At 35.7% G+C, this 14,763-nt stretch overlaps 1 protein-coding gene across 1 annotated transcript in view; it reads left to right on the top strand.

Annotated features, from left to right (window-relative positions):
* Positions 1 to 14,763, top strand: part of ADAMTS19 (ADAM metallopeptidase with thrombospondin type 1 motif 19) — a 149,916-nt gene that overhangs the window by 107,953 nt on the left and 27,200 nt on the right. The window contains exons 14-18 of the mRNA XM_069776630.1: positions 473 to 600; positions 1,837 to 1,957; positions 4,001 to 4,081; positions 11,440 to 11,597; positions 12,432 to 12,585. Of these exons, the coding sequence (XP_069632731.1) occupies positions 473 to 600; positions 1,837 to 1,957; positions 4,001 to 4,081; positions 11,440 to 11,597; positions 12,432 to 12,585 (642 nt within the window). The remainder of the gene's footprint in view (positions 1 to 472; positions 601 to 1,836; positions 1,958 to 4,000; positions 4,082 to 11,439; positions 11,598 to 12,431; positions 12,586 to 14,763) is intronic.

Genomic DNA, 14,763 nt, shown 5'->3' with positions numbered 1-14,763 from the left:
CTTTGTAAGCCATATATTTTTCTTCCCAGGGTGTCTCAGTTACTTAATTTTTTTCTCTTTGACCTGCATAGTTAGAAAATCTGGAAAGTGTTAAGTTTCCTTTTTAATGAATATTTATGATCTGCCAAAAATATAGTAGAATGAAAGTATAGATTACAACCAAAATATTCCAACAGCTGTAATGTGCATATTCTTAATTGCAACAATGAACACGACATGAGTACTGTGTAGGCCAAATTTATAGTACCAGTATGCTCTAGCAGGAAAAAGAACTTGAGTTTTTTCAAACAGCTGAGAAAAGGATCAAAATATTTTTGTTTTCACTGTATCTAAGATACCTTGTTATGCTAATGTAGATTCATTCCACTCAGATAAGTAAATATGTTTTTAAAATAATGTTGATATTAATTCTGTGTTTGTTAAGTGACCTTTTACCAGTTTGGTGGTTTTTTTCCATCAATTGCTACTACAGAAAAGCCATGTGCCTTATTCTGTTCACCGGCTGGAAAGGATCAACCTGTGCTTCTAACAGAAAAGGTGATGGATGGGACTTCTTGTGGCCAGCATGGTTTAGATATCTGTGCAGATGGTAGATGCCAGGTATGAATTAATGTTTTGAACCTGGATACACAGGCACACGTATGCAAGCGTATACGTTTTTTTGTGCATATGTGTGATTTCTCTGATAGCATGTTGCAGTATGCATGACCAAGACTGAATGGCTCTTTTTGTGTCATATAAAAATATTTGAAGGTAATTTCACTCAGTGTGACACAATATGTGAAACAGCTGAAGGGTTAGCTTGGGGAATATGTATCTGTGATGATAAGGATGTTTATAACAAACTGCTGCAGGTACTTGTATCTTGTAGATGTGCCATTTTGGATACACAGCTCTTTAAATGTTTATGTTGTAATCAGTATTTTGAAATCTTTATTGGTTTTTTTAGGTAGAGGAACTCTAATAAAAATTTTGTGCATAAACTGAAGTAACAATCTTAAAGTGCTTGGAAATGAGTGACTCCTTGATAGACCATGGTTTCTGTTCTTAAAAGAATCCTTTATTTTCTTTCTAACCTAGCTTTTATCTTTGTTATTTCTCAAACAGTCTTGAAGTTTAATTGGTTTTATCAGATGCATTTATACAGTGCATGAGATTACCCTGCGATGACTTCTGTAGACTTTAAAAGGCTTTTATTTCATATCAGGCCAGCATATGGTATTAACTGTATTCCTGTTGTCAAGCTACCACTGATATTTATTGATAGAAATGTGTCTAACATAGTAATGTGGAGGTGCTTGCATAAACAATTTGTTTGAAACTGGATGCTTTTTAGCAAAACACAAATACAATTTATATTTACATATTCCAGATGTGTTCATGTCCTGTTGAGAATAAGACATTAGGCTGACATTAGGCAGCACTTTACCATTGTGGCTGTGGCAAAGAACCTCCCATATTTTGTGTAGAAAGTAGTAGAGTTGCACAGGTTGAAGTCGCAAAGCAGGAGGGCCTGTGGGCTGAGTGTTGCATAATGGATCAGAAATGCCAGAGGTCTCAGGGGGAAGTCGGGAATGCTGTTGTGTTCCTCTTGGAGAGCCGCTGGTAGGGTTAGCCAGCCATATAGGAAGAGTGACTGCAACAGTCTACATAAAATCATAGAAAAAATGACTATAGAAAGGATCTCTGCACATGAACTAGTGCAACCCTCATTCAGAGCAGGCTTAGATCACGTTGGTTAAGGCATCTGGCAAAAGGGTGAGATGCCCACTACTAAAGGCAGCTTTATGAAAAACATGGCCTGTGTCTCAATAGCTTTATTTTCTTCTCCCACAGAAATTTGGCTGTGATGGCATATTAGGATCTCTGGCTCGTGAAGATCATTGTGGTGTATGCAATGGTAATGGAAAGTCATGCAAAGTTATTAAAGGTGATTTTAACCATACCAGAGGAGCAGGTAGGTCTGTTTATTTCAGATGCTCAGGAAACCAGTAGCTGTTAGATTACTTTGAGCACTGGGAACTTTAAAAAGCTATACTTCTTAAAATAATGCCGTTCCTCACATGAACTTCAGATCTACTTTTTTTTAAAATAATAAGACATTTAAGATATGAATGCATGAGTATTTTTAAATTTAGTTTTGCAAAATTATTGCAAATTGTTTCAATTATAAAATTAAGGAGTTATCTAATTTACCTTCTATTAAGACACATATTATTTCATAGAAGAGCCTGATTTTTAAAAAAACTGTGAAATAAAATTTATATTTTTTGTAAATATATGAACTGTAAATTCTTATGGTGTTTACATTCATTTAGTGTTCTTCAAAATAAATATAAAAATGATGATCTGTTACCTAGAGTAACATCATTAAACCAAGCCAGGCAGTGGGAGCACATAAAGCTGAATGTATGAAGAAGTCTTACGTTTTTTCATTATTCAATTTTTTATGCTAATAAGGTATCATAAAAAACAAATAGATTTTCTGATGCAGAATGAACATGAGATTTTCAAACACTGCTGTGATCTGTTCTTTGAATGAGGATAATTTACTGGCTCCAGCATAATAGTGCGACAGAATAGAGGATTAAAATCCTGATAATATGCACCATGTATACCTTCTCTCCAAGACAAGTCTTTTCTTCGAAACAGCATTTGGCCAACTGTCTTCAGCATTTGTTTGCCATTACACTTTCAGTTTCTTGAGTAGAAAATGTGCAGAATTTCAAGACAGTAAGTATATCACATAAAAAAACCCCTGTAATTAGAAGCAGACAGTATATCTACAAAAAATCAAGGTCTTCAATGCATTATAGACTGAAGTATAGTACTTAAAAAAAAAAAAAAAGTTAGTCATAGCCTTCAGATGTTTATGTCTGGCCCTTTCTTAAGCTGAAGGTAATGCAGAGCAGGGATCCCAAACCATGGATGAGTCTGGAGGAGTACAAGATTAAAAACTACAAAGAAGGTGGCTGCTAATAGAAATTACAATGTGTCAGCTCTCTTTTATAGCTAATGTGAATATCCACACGCTTTCAAGTTTATTCAGGGTTCTGTGTCAATCCACAATATTGTGGTATTGCCCTCTAAACAACTGTGTAAGTTACTTTCCTTTTCAAGAAGGTGGACTGTCAGCAATACTTAGAAAGTGTTATTAGCTCTTAAGGAAATTAAAGATAAATAATGCTGCTTTGCAGCAGTTTAATTTTCATGTTTCAGGATTATTGAAAAGGCGTTGTAAATGCTCAGTATGTTGTTACAGAACATTACATAGCTACATAGAATAAAAACTTGGTTTACTGTCTACTTTTTGAAGTTCACCTGGATAATCTAAAACATGTTTTTATTTATTTATAAAATTCTTGTTCGCACAGTGTTTTTCACCTGCATTGCCTTTTCACCCCTTTTCACTTAAAGCAAATTGCTCAACAGCATGTCTTAGTCCCACAGTCTAAGGAAGCAATTGTAATGTAAAGCAAATAACTAGACTTCAAAACTAAAGCTATTCATGACAGGGTTTTAATGTGTTAAAGCAAGAAGAGGGAGATGGAGTGCAAAATAAAAAAAAAAAACAAAAAACAACAACAACAACAAAAAACAAACAGTGGGAGGATGTATGGTTTTTAGTGCCATATCATTTGTCTCTACACACTGAGTGAAATTGGAATTCTTTTATGGTCATCTGGTGGTGGTGATGACACTAAACTACTTGGCCAGAGACAACTTATCTGCTCCAGCCCCAACCTGCCCAGCCTCACTAGTTCTTGTTATGTTTTACTTTGCTATACGCTTTGTTGTATATCATGGTATATATATTACACATAATGCACAGTTTCATAGCTTGTTTCAGCATTTTGCAAGAACCCTCAAACCATTGCTATATAAATTATAACTTGGTACATTTGAAAAGCGGAATAAGGGAGAAGAAATGAAAAAAAGGTACAACATGTACTTTTCTATGCTTTTGTATTTAACTTGGGACTTCTGGTCTCATGTCTAGGTTATGTGGAAGCTTTGGTGATACCTGCAGGAGCAAGGAGAATCAAAGTAGTGGAAGAAAAACCAGCTCACAGTTATTTAGGTAAATGTCATATGTTTTAGTGTTCATGCCCTGTTTTGGTCAGCACTGAACAGTGCTAGCTAAACATGCTTTTGTGATTAAACAAAACTCTTGAGTCAAAAAAAAATCTGTGAAAAATACATCTAAAGAAATTTTGTAGAAATAACAAAATAAAAGAATGGTTATAGCACCATATAGGTTTTATTCTGAACTTTTGTTTCATTTTTTTTAGAGAATGTTTCAAAGAATCTATTTAGATGATTTAAGAAAAATTCTGCATACTTTAAGATTTTCAGTTTTTCATATGGAAAGTGCTAAAGAAAATACTTCACATTAAAACTAGTGAAAATCATTTTATGCTGAAACATGGAATAATCTGTGCTTGGACAACAAAAAAACCACACTGACCAACACATAGCAAATCACCAACAAGGTCAAACAAAAATTCTAAAATGAGACTAAGAAAGCAGAAAAGTATTTCTCTGCATTATTTTTAATTGTCTGAATGTTTTAATGGACAAATTTAAACACAATTAATTTTTTATTTTTTTTTTTAGCTTTTGCATTTCTATGAAACTGTCTTTCATTGAAAAAAAGGTTACTCTCTTTTAATGCTTTCTAAAGCTGTTGTGTAGGAGAGTATAATTTGTTACTATTATTTTTACAGGGTTTAAGTGAATATCTGAAATATTGTACTTGGCATTGTTCCATGCACTGCTTAAGTTTAAATTGAGAAAGTCTTAGTATGAGAAATAGAACACTGAAATGAAAAATTCCCTGGTTTGATCACTATTCTTAGTTCTGCTCATAAGTAACATCTACATTTTAAGAAACTTTTTACCTGACTGTTTTCAGTACTTCAACTGAGAAGATATTGAAGATGGTGAATCTTTATTATGACAGCTTAAGTTATCAATGGGTGTCTCTTGGTTTATCATGGGGTCTACCCCTGCCCTGTTAAGATATCACAGTAGATTTAGAGATCTGGATTATTTCATTGTTCCCCAGTGAACCCAGCCAATGACATGGAAATGTTAAGAGTGTCAAATCAATAACTGAAGTTTCATTGATATATTTGTAAATTCTGCAAGTTGGTTTTTTTTTTTTTCCCCTCTGTGTGTACTGTGTTAACATATGTGGACAACAGAAATACTATTCTTTTTTATTTTTTAAATAATGCAAAAATAAGTATTGGGACTGTATGTAGGGAAATTAATTCCTTTTTCATGAGTAGCAAACTGATTCATCCCTTACCTTACAAAAGAAAAAAAGAATGTAATGTTTTTTATGCCCATGAAATAATGTCAGTCATGCTGCTTATTTTTGAAACGTGCTTATTATCTCTTACTTGCTTGTCATTTTAATTTTACTTTTCTTAATTTCACTAATGTCAGTCTGAATGAGGATCAGCCAGTATTTCACTGCAATATTTTTTGTTAAGCCTTTATGGGGAACCAGGAACAGATCTTACAGTATTTTGAATTAAAACCCGAGTTGTTGCACCTTTCTTTTCTTTTTTTACTAGCAGAAGGTATTTAAACTTTCTTCACTTACAGGAGGTTTATTCTGTAAGCATAAAAATCTGAATCTAAAAGGAGTAACATTCTGAATAGGAACATTTTCATAGGAGTAATATAATGAAAGTTTTGGGGAGAAGGCATAAATCTTTCATCTTAGAAACAATATTCTTCAAAATACTGTGATTAAAAATGTGAAAAGTAATACAGATTAAATTCTCTCATGTTTCTGATTTGTTTTCTATCTTATAGTTCTGTATGCTAATTTTATGTTGCATAGTACTTTGCGCTCTGCATTTCTGTACTTGAGTCAATACAGGCCAACACTTTCTATTTTGCTAATTGTCATATACACATTTTACGATTAAGGTTTTTAAATAATATAGCTCATTATACAATTAATAATTGTATAGAGATATAGTTGTAAACACAATTTAATCCCCTGTACTGTAAGAGCTGTGGCTTACAAGGTAGAAGCTAATTTCAACTGAGGGAAGATTTCATCCCTGTTGTACAGCACAGGTCAAATACAGAGAAAGTCAAAATGAAATGCCCTTCTCTGGATTTACCTGGTGGTCAGAAAGCAGAGTCACTATGATCTGGAAGTTGCGATGATGTTGCCAAAGTGATCAGTAAAACTACAGCCTGCATCAGTAGCATCACTGGGTGATTGTGCTGTTGAAGCAAATCTTCAGAGGAGTTCTACCTGAACACCTCGGATATCTTCTTTATCTGAGGTATATCAACATGCACCACAGTAACAGGAGCTCTGGCATCCTAGGAGAAAGGTGAGGTATAGCTTGCAACTGCATTTACTGAATGAATTGATCTGTCGAGGTCTCTCCTGTCTCTTCTCCCCTGGAGGGAGGCGGGAGCAGGGATATAGCCAAACATTAGGTATTCCTCTGTAATGAACTTACATGAGAAAATGCATAAGAGATTGTGATTTTTCTTTCATCGGTATTCAGGAATAGGAATTATTTATAGCAGTATAGAGGAGGGGGTAGTGTTCATTTAATTTGAGAATATTTCAGAACGCATATACTTCCTAATTTTGGAATTAGTATTCATTATTTTAAGAAATAATTTTGAGATTTATTTTTAAAGAATAAACTAGCAGTGATAACCCTGTCTGTTTATAACCATGTTGACTTGAGGCTTGGTTCATTGTCTGTTACTTTAAGAATATTATTGTAAGAACAGCTATAAAAAGTTGTTTCAAGCCTTATCTAGATTTCTGTGGTCTAATATCATGCCTTTTCTGTCACTAAATTTTCATTTCTATTTCGCAGTTGTTAAAAGTTTTTTCAAAAAAAGTTCTTAATGTAGGATACAAAAAGGAAGATTGCAGTATTTTTCTATAAGAAATACACTAGGCTTTGAGGTTAGAGAGTTCATTCGTGTGACACTTGTATAATGGCATGACAGGTCCAGGCCCCATAATGAATTAATAAGGTTGGTTAATGGTATATAGCTATACAAATGACTTACAATCTAAAACTTGAAATTTTTCTGTGCTAATTAGAAATGAGAGTAATCATTTGTTTTCAGCTGAACTGAAGTGGATTAACTGTATCATTATTCTCAAATATGTGTTCAAGCTGCTTCAGGGTTATAGTGCCTTTGGACCTGCCATTTAACACCGCATGACATTGTAATTGCCAATTCTCTTATAGGTATCAAGTCCATAGGTGTGTTGTGTTGTCTCATTTCCTTTATGAAATGTTTCCTAGTGAAAAAAAAGCATGTTGGACCACATTTTGGGGGAGAAGGGTGTGGGAAAGCAGCTAGGGTCTGACAAATAGTACAAAATTTTGAATCCCTCATTTCTGACCATGCTAGTAGTTTTAAAATATCTTGGACTAAATCCTTAAGAGTGTGTAATTTCTAATTTCAAGGGAAGCCAGCTGAGGACCTGGTCCCATAGCAGAGACCAGAGTCCACTGAGACTAAACATGCTTTCATTTCCTATGTAGAGGGCCATAGAAGATGGTTAATAACTAAACCCTTTTGAAACATGTCAAGATGAAACAAATGCCCTCTATATAAAAAAATGGATTGACTTCACAGAGCTGTCTTTGAAAAACAGCGGTGAACAGGTTGAGAGCTTATGGGTAAAAATTAGGGGCCAAGCCAACAAAGGAAACTTCATGGTTGGTGTTTACTACAGGCTGCCCAACCAAGGGGAGCCTGTTGATGAAGCGTTCTTACTTCAGCTACAGGATGCATCACACTTTGCAGGCTCTGCTCCTTCTTGAGGACTTCAATAACCTGACATCTGCTGTCTCTAGGAGACTCTTGGAGTGCATTGAGGATAATTTCTTAATCCAGGTGATAGATAGCCTGACCAGAGAAACAGCATTACTGGAGCTTGTTGGTTGCTTACCAACACAGATGAACTATTTAGAGAGGTCAGGACTGGCGGCTGCCAAGGCTGCAGTGATCATGCCCTGGTGGAACGCCTGGTGAAGCCAGGTGAAGACTAAAGCCAGCAGTCTGAATGTAAGGAGAGCAAGCTTGCAGTTGTTTAAGGAATCAGTGGATAGGACCCCCTGAGAAACTGCCCTCAGGGATAAAGGAGCAGAACAGAGCTTGCAGCTCTTTAAGGATATTTTTCCTAGATTGCAAGAGCTCTCAATTCCCACATGCAAGAAATGAGGTGAGGAAGGCAGAAGACCAGCATGGCTGAGTAAGGACCTCCTGGTCAAACTAAAGTATAAGAAGGAAATGCATAGGCAGGGGAAACAGGGACATATATCCTGTGAAGAATATAGGGATGCTGCTCAGATGAGTAGGGGTGGGATCAGGAAAGCTAGGGCACAGTTGGAGCTGAATTGGGCAAGGAATGTGAAGAATAATGAGGGCTTCTACAGGTATGTTAGTCAGAAAAGGAAAATTAAAGAAAACATACACACACACATGCATACTCATGCACACACACACACAAACATACACCCTGATAAATAGGACAGGAGAGCTAATGACAATGAACATGGAGAAGGCTGAGGTACTCAACAGTTTTTTCTGCAGTTTCAATGGTAAACACTTCCCACATCTCTCGAGGCCCTGAATGTCAAGGCAGGGACTGGTGGAATGAAGTCCCTCCCATCATAGATCAGGTTCAAGACCACTTGAGGAACCTGAACATATTCAAGTATATGGGACTCGATGGGATGCATCCCAGGGTCCTGAGGGAACTGGCTGATGTAGTTGCTAAGCCACTCTCAAGGATATTTGAAAAGTCATGGTGTTCAGGTGAAGTCCCCACAGACTGGAGAAAATGGAATATTGCACCATTTTTAGAAGGGTAATAAGGAGGACCCTGGGAACTACCAACCAGTCAGCCTTACCTCAGCTGAAATTTTCAAAAAGTTACTGAAATCTCAAGTCTTAATGTTCTTAAGATGGCTTGAAGGGAACGGATGATAACCTGAATGGAAGTGAAACAGTGACTTCCTTGACAAAAGGTATCAGTGAAGATACTTTCATTTAGAATTGAATTTCAGATATTTTTTGTATTTTCTTGAGAAAAATAAGGGTCCATCAAAATGACATTGTCTTGGTACTTTTCTGAAGAGTATGACTAAATTTTGCACAGAGCAAAAGGCAAAATTCACAATTCACAAAGATGTCAACTTCCCTCTTGTTTTGATACAAAACCTCTCCATAAAGTGTGGCGATTTCAACTTAAGCAAAAATTTCAAAGTTAATACAGTGGTGTACTGTTTTACAGTTTCCCATAGAAAACAACCAAAGGATTATTAGGTACAGATTTACCAAGTGGAGGACGAGGACCAGGGCACTGTTGCTCCCCACTGAGCACTGGGAGATGCAATAGCTGAACTGTGAAATGTTGCATCTCTATGGCTGTGTAGCCTCTCACACCTCATTAGAATTGGAAGAGTGTATATCCCTAGTACAGTAATTAAAAGATACATTGCACTATCACGATCACTTAATTGTCATTGTGATGATGGCCATTTTATGCTCTGCAGAGGTACACTTGTAATTAGCTCCCTTGTTTTAGCACTGAAATTTTGGTATTGGTTAAACTTGTGCTACGTTTTCCCAGTCTGAGTTTTTTCTTTGTCTTTTTAGTTGTAGATGTATTGCTCAATTTGTTTTATAGTCTGAGAGAGGATACACTTGTGTGCTGAATTTTCTTCGTGTATTGCATTACTTCGTACAGAAAATCCTCCTCTATCAAAAGCTAAGCAGAGTGGGAGTACATCTGTGGTGTAGAATAAAACTCAGTGAGCTTGCTTACAATATGGGGTGTGACAGAGTCAAGAACAGAAGCTGGACTGCCTGAATCCAAGCCTACATTTTAGGCTTGAGGATTCCCTTTCTTTCTTCATTTAACCCCAGTGGCTCAAGTAAGGAATCTGAAAGCAGAACATGCAAGATCTGGCATATTTCTATATTCTGGGGCTGGGATTCCAGTCCCCTGCACATGTCTGCATGCTGTGGCACTCACATTCATTTTAAGACAAGACAAAATGATGGAAGGTCTGCTGCTCTCCAGGGAGAGGATGCTGCTCCATCTGAGCAGCATGACCCGGCTGGACCTCGGCACTTTCGAGTACATTAATTTTGTTTCTCCACTGGGAAGAGGATTGGCCCCTACAGTTTAAACACTAACTAGAACTTAATTACCATTAATAATAGAATGTTTAAATCTAAAATACCAATTTTTAATTCTTGTAAAATCACTGGTTATTTTTAGTACAGGGCTGTTCTACAGCATTAATGGATTTTATAGTCTTAACATTTATTACACAGTGCTGCAGTGGTACACATCAGTGGTGTCTTACGCAATTGTATTTCTGCCAGTCCATAGACCTGTTGCCATTGTTTCCCATAGAAACAAAACATAACAGTATAAATATGAATAGGAGAGAAGAAGATTACAGGAGTGACTCACATTAACTTACCACTTTAAAAAGAAATTTTGGACAAGGCTTAAACTGTTGAGGTCCTCTTACAACAGTCTGATGCCAAACATGCAATTTCAATGAAGAGGAATGTGTAAAACTTCTTGTCCAGAAGGTGACTTCAAGTATATTCTACTTCACATGATTATTCAGACCTGATCTGAACAAAATAAAATGAAGTAAAATAAAATAAAATTACAAGTCCTTCACAGAAGAATCTATTCAGTTTACTTCAGAAAACTAATATAAAATCTTGTGTTCTCAAGGTATGAAATATATCTTACCTGACTTGATGCTTTTGAATATACGTTAGGCCAACAAGAGGAATGATTCAGCCAAAAAGAACAAGCTTTCCCTATTTGTTAGAAGCATCAAATTATGTGGTGAAAGTGTATAAAATAAGTGTTTAGGCAGGGTGACAGTAGTGTTGTCACATTCTAAGTTGGAGGAAAAAGGCAAATGTAGTTATTAGAGGGGGAAGGAATTCTGAACTAGAATATTTTTTTAAGTTTTAACCTAATTCCACAAATCTTGAAGAGTGTCTTGTGAAAATTTTGTTTCCCATGCCTTTATGGATTATAGAAATGACCACCCTGGGAATAGAGAATGGTTGCCTTTGCTTTAAATTAATTCAGTGATCAAATTATGAATTATGCTGGAGCCTGTCAGTCTCTTCAGGCATTAAGACACTGATGTTAACTTCAAGTAATGTTAAACACACATGGTTTTGCCAAGCATTCCTTCCAGAAAGTGTTTCTGAAGCATGTTCCAATTGAAGTTCACGTGTAGTAGGATCCATAAATATCTTGCAAACAGAGTTAGGTGATTTCACCTACTTGTTAAATTATCCATACAGGATGTGAAAGGAGGCCCAAATCACTACAAAACAGACACCTTTTATATTGGTCTTTTTTCATGTATTTTGCAGCTCTTCGAGATGCTGGAAAACAGTCAATCAATAGTGACTGGAAGATAGAGCATTCAGGAACATTCAATATTGCCGGGACCACTGTCCATTATGTTCGGAGAGGTCTCTGGGAGAAAATATCAGCCAAAGGTCCCACAACATCACCTTTACATTTACTGGTATGACAATATGGATTGGTGGTTATTACCTGGTTCCTATCACATAGCATGGTAACTAATATTTTTTTTCAGGCTCCTGAAGACAATGAGATCTATGTAAGATATACTTGCTTTTATATAAGTATATATATACACCTGCTTATGTATATAGATCTGTCAGCCCACTTCTGAAAAAAATGCATTTAAATCCAAGAATAATCTTTACGTTCTTGAGACAGGACGGAAGGTCTCAGCATTCATACAAACGTCATAAAAAGCTGATGTGCCGCTCAAGGAGAGAGATTCGAATGAATATCAGATGTTTTTGTCCTGGCTGACTATAGCACAGCATAGTTTCAGGATTACAATCACCAAGTTTTCCATGAAGAAGTAGATTTTTGATACATTTCAGTGTAGGGGAGAAGAAGTTGATAATCACCAGAAAGAAAGAGGGAGAGATGATGAGGAAGTACTTCACAGTTCAAAATCCTTCAAATGCAAGAAATTGTCTGGTATATCTAAAATAATCTTAAATGTGACGCATCTAGAAAAGACCCGTGCATTTAAGGGCACTGAAATCATAGGATGTAATCGTCCTCCAGATTTCTGGTGAATTTTGTTTGCTTATTTCACATGGAGAGCTTTTTGATCTTTATGTTAAGTAAAATAATTTTCCCCATTGTCTTGATTAGGATACTCATTAATTTCTTCCACAAAATCCATCAGGAGGGTTGAAAGGTTATAGAGCATTAAGTCATTTTGTTGTGCTTTTCAAGATTATCTCCTCACAGTTCAGAGTTTGTCTTCTACCACGTCTGTGTACATAGGTATGTTTTCCTTTTCTGTATCTTGCAGGTGCTGCTTTTCCATGACCAGAGTTATGGTCTGCACTATGAGTACACAATCCCACTGGATCCTCTTCCTGAGAATCAGAGCTCTAAAGTACCGGAGCCTCTTTTCATGTGGACTCATTCTGGCTGGGAGGACTGTGATGCTGTATGTGGAGGAGGTAAAATAAAAGAAAAATGTACAAACACACACACATGTATATTAAAAATGTGTATGTATATACAATATGCATGTATATACACAATACATATATATATGTGTATACAATATGCATATATATGTATATACACTGTGTGTATATATATCTCAATTGAAACACACGGTGTATAAATATTTAAGACTCTGATGGTCAGTGTTGTATATTTAATAGTATTATATCCTCATGGCGGCTTGTATGATTCCATGCAATAGTGGACATATATCAGTCTCATGCTTTCTGATTATATTAAAAGAATAGTGATAACTCTAGGAAAAGATCCAAACTAAATAAAGTTAGTAGAAAAAGATGGTAGTGAAGAAACAAAATCTAGATTAGCAAAGCAAATTCAGGACACAGTTTCCAAGAAGAAATACAAGTGCAAGAGCTAGAACAAGAATAGAAAGTTCATATGCATTCCACTCTGTATTTGGAACTATTGAAGATAAATGATCTGTAAAAGACATTTCAAACTACAGAAAAGCTGAACCCCAGTCTCAGATCAAATATGTACAGTTAGTAACATGAGTTGAGGATGATCCAGAAACATATGGAACAAATATTACAACAGCAGATATTAGTATACTGATGTGATATTTTTCCTATGTTTATGTTTATAAACCATGAAAAATGTGAATTTGGAAGAACAAAATATGATTATGAAAACAAATATTGGAACATGAACAGTATTGCTGTAACAAAATCCTTTAAAACTGCTGTTTAGAAGGTGGTTATTCAAATAGATAACTGCACTGCAAAAACACTTCAGAGTTTTTTAATGAATGCAACCTATAGAGATCTGTTCATACCTTGTGCTATTAGTCAGACTTACACTGTTAATACTATATTGATTTTTGTTACCTGTCTTTCCTGCTTACAACCTTGACAGTCAGGGCTGCTCTGATCAGCAGTTCTGAAAACTGCTGTGCACCTTGTGACTGAATAAGAAGGCCTGGAAACGCTTTGTTTTCTCATAACAGCAGCATAAGGAACACAGTGTTCTAGCTCCTTTGACTCTGTGAACAATCCTGGTGTCATGATAGATTACTGTTGTTTCCATAAACATGCTTTTTGTGGTTTGGTAAGAAAACTTCTTCCCTGAAGGTATTTTGTACATGGTGTTAGTAGCATCCTCTGATTCTTAGTAGTGCATTCCTATTCACTTGGAATATTCACGCTTTTTACAGTTTCCTGAAGTATTTTTAGAATAATTTTAATGCTACCACAATCTGTCTTTATTGCCCCAAATATTTCTAAAGGTACCTATCACCTGGACAAGTCTTAAGCTGCAGTATGTCAGTAATTTATTCTACATTAATGCTTAAATAAATATTTAAGTAAGTGTTTTACTGTAAAGTTTATTTATCATATTTTTCTGTTGTAACTGGCCTTCATTTTATGTTATTGTCTAAAACAGCTGAGTTAATACAAAGTTCCATAAAAGGTATTTTACTGCAAATATTCTGAAATATAAGTGAAAGATTTTTCTTACTTTAGACAAAACCATTTTAACTGTTATTTTAGTTCTTGGCTTAAATATGAAGCAATAATGAAATTAAAATGCTGCAGCTTGTACCCTGTGTAAATATTTGTGTTTCAATTTTTAACATCAATATTTTGATGAATGTGATTAAAGATTATAACAATTATTGGTAGTTTTGCTTATGTGCTTAAAGTGTATGTCAGGATGAAACTGTTGATGAAGCCATGTGGTTTTGTGCATGTTTATATATGTAACTGGTCTGCAACCTCCTGTTTGCAGAAAAGCTTTGTGTGGGTGAGCATATGAATACACAGATTCACATATGTAAATGCAGAAAGACTTGTCAAACATTTCAAATGCTGTATGTAATAGATTAGTTTCATGTGCTCTCACTACAGAAGTGCCGTGTAAAATGTCAGCTCTGGTCACACACATAATGTACATTTATAACTTAACTGCTCCATCCGCAGGCACATTTCTGACCATTTGTGAACATTGCATGCTTAAGTCTGTCCCGCTCCTGCACACACCCTGTTTGTCGGTAAAATCCCAGATAAACAGAGTGTTAAAATGTAACCATAAGGAACAAATGGTTATGAACCTATTTTCTACTAATTGAAGTCTTTAATTCAAGGATTGCTAGTTTTCTAAAACTGCTT

Source organism: Haliaeetus albicilla, chromosome Z, assembly GCF_947461875.1.
Source record: "Haliaeetus albicilla chromosome Z, bHalAlb1.1, whole genome shotgun sequence".
Classification (NCBI taxonomy): Eukaryota; Metazoa; Chordata; class Aves; order Accipitriformes; family Accipitridae; genus Haliaeetus; species Haliaeetus albicilla.
Note: the sequence above shows the minus strand (reverse complement) of the source record. Positions and strands in the feature narration are given on the sequence as shown.